The sequence below is a fragment of the Cebus imitator genome, unplaced genomic scaffold (genome assembly GCF_001604975.1).
Source record: "Cebus imitator isolate Cc_AM_T3 unplaced genomic scaffold, Cebus_imitator-1.0 Scaffold228, whole genome shotgun sequence".
Taxonomy (NCBI): Eukaryota; Metazoa; Chordata; class Mammalia; order Primates; family Cebidae; genus Cebus; species Cebus imitator.
This window is the reverse complement of record NW_016107543.1, coordinates 3,291,304-3,297,300: the sequence shown is the minus strand read 5'-3', so window position 1 is coordinate 3,297,300 and position 5,997 is coordinate 3,291,304. Positions and strand designations below refer to the sequence as shown.

The following is a 5,997-nucleotide window of genomic DNA, read 5'->3' as shown; positions in this document are numbered from 1 at the left end:
TTTTTTTCTTTTGAGACAGAGTCTCACTCTGTTGCCCAGGCTGGAGTGCAGTGTCGCAACCTCGGCTCACTGCAACCTCTGCCTCCTAAATTCAAGCGATTCTCCTGCCCCAGCCTCCCGAGTAGCTGGGATTACAGGCGCACACCACCACACCTGGCTAATTTTTGTATTTTTAGTAGAAATGGGGTTTCACTATGTTAGTCAGGCTGGTCTCGAACGCCTGACCTTGTGATCCGCCCTTCTCAACCTCCCAAAGTGCTGGGATTACAGGTGTGAACTGCCACCCTCGGCTCTTCCCCTCCACACACCAGATTTTGCTCTGTCGCCCAAGCTAGAGTGCAGTGTTGTGATCTTGGCTCACTGCAACTTCCGCCCCCTGGGTTCAAGCAATTCTCTTGCCTCAGCCTCCCTAGTAGCTGGTAGTACAGGTGTGCACTACCATGCCTGGCTAATTTTTGTATTTTTAGTAGAGATGGTTTCACCATATTGGCGAGGCTGGTCTTGATTCTGTCACTGGGATTAATTTACTGGGTAGAAACACGTACATGCACCCAGTTGTGTCCGATGTGAGCAGTGGCCGACAACCCGACTGCCAGGGAGAAGTGTCTGGAACAGAGGCCGAACGGGCCAGGGTCAGCCTCTCAGGCCAGCCCCTGTCTTCAAGCATGGCCAAGAATGGGGCTGCCAGCTACCAGATCTGGGCAGCATCAGCAACACCTCCTCTCAGGCTGGATGGCGCTATCAGGGAAGGAGGATGGGGCCTGAGATTGTCAAGTCTCCGAGTCTGGCCCTGTGGCATCACAGGCTGTGGACAGCACTGGGTGACCATGGGCTCTCCATTCCCGCCCCACCCTGGCCCACCGCCTGGGCAGCTTTCCACTCACGCAGGCAAATGGGGTCTGATGGGCTTTTTCCAGGCGGGGTCGATGGCCTGGCCCAGCAGGAGCTACAGGGACAGGACAGGGTGGGGACCATTCCTGGACAGTCAGGGGAGGTGAGGTATGACCCTGAGCCCCTGTGGCTGGGGCAGGGGGTGGGTAGCAGCTTTGCTGGGGGCAGAGGGAGGTCGGGAGGGGGAGATCAGCAGCGCCCCCAACCCACATCCTGTTTTCAGAATATGGGGCCCAGCATGTGCTTTTTCCCTTGGACATTCTCCAGGGCAGCGTCCCCCACCCAGGCCCACTCCCAAGGGAAGCCTGCATGAGGGTGGGAGGGTTCCCCAGCACACGCAAGCAGGGGCTCACCTAGAGTTTTTCCAGTGGGGGCTGGGCCCCTGAGCTGGAAGGGGTGGTGGGTGGAGGGCTCATGCCCTCCCCTTCCTGAGAGTGGGTCTGGGGGTTTCTGTCAGCAGATGGAAAACCACGCAGGCCCCCGTGGCTGACAGGGAGAGGAACTGTGGCCGAGGAGGTGAGTCCCGATACCCTTCCTCCTCGAGGGACAGGAATGACCTCCCGCCAGCCCACACAAGCCTGGCACAGAGGCAGCCCCTGCTGGGCACTGTCAGGCCCTGGGACACCACCTGGGAAGCCCAGCCAGGCTGGATGTTTCCACGAAAGGCTCAAGAGCTTGGGCTCCAGAACCGGTAGGACCCCGCTTAGGCCTGAACCTGCTATTTACCGGCTTTGTAACAGCAGGCGTGTGGCTTAGACCCTCTGAGTCTCAGTTTCCCCAGGTGTAAATAGTGCCCTCCTGCCACTGTTGACAGAGAAATGAACGAGCTTGTTGGTATTAAGGAGCTAACGGGGCTCCACACCCGGCCTGACCCAGCAGATGTGCAGGTGAGGCGGGGTGTGCTATGCACTCAGGCGGACCCCTAGAAAGGCAGAGCAGACAACCAAACATCTCAGCCTGGAGTGTCCCCTCCCTGACCACTCAGATCACTGTGGGTCACCCTTACTCCCTTCTCTATAAAACAGCTTCCCCTGCCACCCAGGGCAGTAGGAAGGAACTCTCAATTCAGAGCATTCTGGCGGGGGGGGCGGGGGGGAAGAAGTCTTCTCTCTATTCTTTACATTATAAAATGACATGTTAGCACAGGCATGGTGGCTCACGCCTGTATTCCCAGCACTTTGGGAGGCATAGGCAGGAGAATCACTTGAACCCGGGAGACAGAGGCTGCATTCAGCCAAGACAGCGCCACTGCACTGCAGCCTGGGCAACAGAATGAGACTCCATCTCAAAAATAAATAAATAAATAAATAAATAACATGTTTATTATAGTAAAGCTGGAAATTACAGAAAAGTGGGAAGGAAACCAAAGATTTTATTTAACTACTAAAGCCAGCCACTTAGGATATTTTAATGATTTTCCATATGGGATTTTTTTTTCCAGGCCCAAGGGTTTTTTGGTTCTCTGTCACATGGTTGGGAACTCAATATTGAGAACTAGAGAATCCCAGCTCCGCAGAAGGCTGAGGTGTGAGGATCACTTGAAGCCAGGAGTTCAAGATCAACCTGGACTAATAGAGAGACCCCATCTCAAAAAAAGATGTAGAGCTGGAAGGAAACTTGAGGGTTAGCAGGCCTGGCCAGCATGGTTGATGACGCAGGAAAGCCTGGCTCAGTCCGGCCAAACGATTTGTCCCAAGTGAGTGGTGGCAGAGCTGGACCCAGAAGCTGTTGGATGTTTGCTACCCTTTAAACTCCAGCAGCCAAACATCTTCACAGGGCATGATTAGTGCATAGTGGATCTAGCTTCCAGGCTGAGAGTCTGTCGGGAAGGGCTTCCCGGAACCCCCCAGCTCCCTCGATAAAGGATGTGGCTCTGGTTAACCCCCTCCCCCATTTCCAGCTGGAGACGTAGCTATGAGGTGGGGAGGTGGGGGGGCCAGAAAGTGAAGGCCGCACAGCCCAGCAAGGGGCGTGGCCCGTGCTGTTCCCAAAGGCGGAGCCAGCCAGCAGGGTCACCCTGTTCCTTTAAGAGAAGGGGGAGCGCTAGCCCCTCTCAGCCATCCTGTCCTGTCCTCCATCCCGGCCAAATCCGAAAAGGAAAATGAAAGAGGGAGCAGGAGGCACCGGTCCCAGCCACCTCCCAAGGTCCCTGGCTCAGCTCTGACACCCCAGCCCGGGCCCCAGGGTGAGTGGGGTTGGGTGATGGTCTAGGAACACCAGGGGTGTGTGGGGACCTGTGTGAGTGTGGGGCGGGGGAGGCTCTCAGGAGATGTGGAGGCTGGAGGCACAGGAGGCGGGGGAGGAGAGGGGAGAGGCCTGGGCCCGCATTCCCACTACCCTGGAGTAGGAGAGCAGGGACACCTCCGACAAAGGACCCTGTGACAGTTATGAAAGTGAGTTTGCCTCTATGTCAACCCTTCCCCCCCACCTTGAGAGGAGTTCACTACAGTCAAAATGGTGAGAGAAATAGCGGGCCGAGAAAGAAATGGTCTGGCTGCCTCTGCCACTCTCCCCTCTCCCAGGGGCACCAAATTGGGTCTGGAGGCCGGGGTTCGAGGCTCCACTCTTCCACAGCATCCTTTACAGCTAAGGGCACCGCTGGGTTTCTGCTTCCACCAGGCAAGTCAGGGGCTGGCCCAACTGATCTCCAAGGTCCTTCCTAAGAATCTGGGATCTTGAAGATCCCAGGGTCGAACCGCGACGGCCCACGGGGGTGCGACTAAAACGCAAATGGGGACTCCTCCCCAGCACGCATTGGCTGCAAAGAGAAGGGAACCCATAGTTGAGCGTGGCCTGCTCCCCTCTGGCCCTCCCGTGGCCCTCCCTTTCACACTGGTCTCCTCGATAAACGCGGACCTCTCCCACCCCAAGGCTCACCCTGAAGTCAGAGAAGGCCCAACGGCCCCCACCCCGATGGTCGTGGAAGGGGCGGGGGTCCCTGACCTGCCCCAGACCGTGACTCCCCGCCCCGCGTCCCCAGCGCCATGGGGGAATGGGCGTTCCTGGGCTCCCTGCTGGACGCAGTGCAACTGCAGTCGCCGCTCCTGGGCCGCCTCTGGCTGGTGGTTATGCTGATCTTCCGCATCCTGGTGCTGGCCACGGTGGGCGGCGCCGTGTTCGAGGACGAGCAAGAGGAGTTCGTGTGTAATACGTTGCAGCCGGGCTGTCGCCAGACCTGCTACGACCGCGCCTTCCCGGTCTCCCACTACCGCTTCTGGCTCTTCCACATCCTGCTGCTCTCGGCGCCCCCGGTGCTGTTCATCGTCTACTCCATGCACCGGGCCGGCAAGGAGGCTGGCGGCGCGGAGGCAGCGGCGCCGTGCGCCCTCGGGCGGCCCGAGGCCCAGTGCGCGCCGTGCGCCCTGCGCGCCCGCCGCGCGCGCCGCTGCTACCTGCTGAGCGTGGCGCTGCGCCTGCTGGCCGAGCTGACCTTCCTGGGCGGCCAGGCGCTGTTCTATGGCTTCCGCGTGGCCCCGCACTTCGCGTGCGCCGGCCCGCCCTGCCAGCACACGGTCGACTGCTTCGTGAGCCGGCCCACCGAGAAGACCGTCTTCGTGCTCTTCTACTTCGCCGTGGGGCTGCTGTCGGCGCTGCTCAGCGTGGCCGAGCTGGGCCACTTGCTCTGGAAGGGCCGCCCGCGCGCCGAGGAACGCCACAACCGCTGCAACCGTGCGCACGAGGAGGCGCAGAAGCTGCTCCCGCCGCCGCCGTCGGCCCTGCCCTCCCGGAACCCCGACCCCGAGCCCTGCGCCCCGCCCGCCTATGCGCACCGGGCGTCCGCCAGCCACCGCGACGGCGGCAGCGGCCGCGGCAAGGCGTCACCGGCCACCGGCCGCGGGGACCTGGCCATCTAGCAACGGGCCGGCGAGGGCTGGACGGCGAGGGCCGGACCCCGCCACCTAAGGCCGCACGGCAGAAGCCGCTTCCGCCAGAGCTGTCACCGGACCTGCCCCGGCAGGAGACGAGCTGTAGGGACGGCCCAGGCCGCAGCGCTCTTGCCTCCTACTGCCTCCCAGCGGCTGCCTGCGGCACCTGGGGCCGGCCGAGCTGTGGGCGGAGGATGAACTCAGGCAGGTCCAGGTGGAAAGGAAGCAGGCCAGTTTCGCGAGAGTGGACCCGAGGCGCAAAGCAGAGCGGAAGGTGGAGGGTGGTGGTTTTACTAGGGATGAAACCAACTGATGCCAGCGTTCTCAGGCACTCTCCGTGTTCAGAGAGAGTGCCCCTCCCCGTGTGGGACCTCTGGGAGTGTGCACACACGGACACATACGCACTGTGAGCTGTGTGCGCTCGCACATGTGAGCGCCGTGCATGTGCGCGCATGTGTACAGCCTGCGTGAGGCCCTCTCGTGCGCACAGACCCACGTGACCCCCCGGTGAGCTGTGTGTGTGCACATGCACACAGACACATGTGTGCCCCCGTGAGAGCTGTGTACACACATCCTTTTGAGCTTTGTGTGAGGTCATTGTGCACACACACACTGTCCATCCTGCACGGGCTGCGTGTGTGCACACCTAGACACATAAACATCCTTGTTCACTAGTGCGCATGTGGACATCCTGCGTGACCTCCGTGTGTGTGTGTGTGTGTGTGTGTGAGAGAGAGAGAGACAGAGAGACAGAGAGATCTCGGATATGCCCTGCGGAGGCGGCCAGGACCCGATGCCAGCAGCAGCCACAATGGCTCCCCCCCACCACCCTAAACCAGCTGATCTGCCAGGGCATTGCAGGAGGTCTGTCTCTCTCCGGAGAGACCTGTCCAGGGAGACAAGAGGAGGAGAGGCGTCCCTTCCCCGGGCAGGCCTCAGTCCTCAGGGGCCTATGAACACAACCTCCCTGTCCGCCTTGTGTCGAGGTGGGGACTGGGCCCTTTCATGGAGGTGGAGGTGAAGGTGGGGCGGGGGTGGGAGGCAGGCCGGAGGACAACACAGACTTGTGTTATGCCTCTCTCCTCCATCTTCATCCCCCCCACCACTGCTGCTCCCCCAGGCTATGAACGGAAAAGTTGCTTCTGTCCTCAGAAGAAAGTTCCCAAAACACACGCGCTCCCAGCCCTGCCTTCCCTTCCAACCACCCACATTTTCCTCCTTTCAGGCACTGGAAGAGCTG

General features: G+C 60.4%; 1 protein-coding gene across 1 annotated transcript; it reads left to right on the top strand.

Annotated features, from left to right (window-relative positions):
• The first annotated feature begins 2,874 nt into the window (after window positions 1-2,874).
• On the top strand, window positions 2,875-5,765 carry GJD3 (gap junction protein delta 3). Its single transcript, XM_017497140.2, has one exon. It carries the CDS (start codon window positions 3,876-3,878, stop codon window positions 4,743-4,745), a length of 870 nt encoding a protein of 289 aa, XP_017352629.1. The 5' UTR covers window positions 2,875-3,875; the 3' UTR covers window positions 4,746-5,765.
• The last annotated feature ends 232 nt before the right edge of the window (window positions 5,766-5,997 follow it).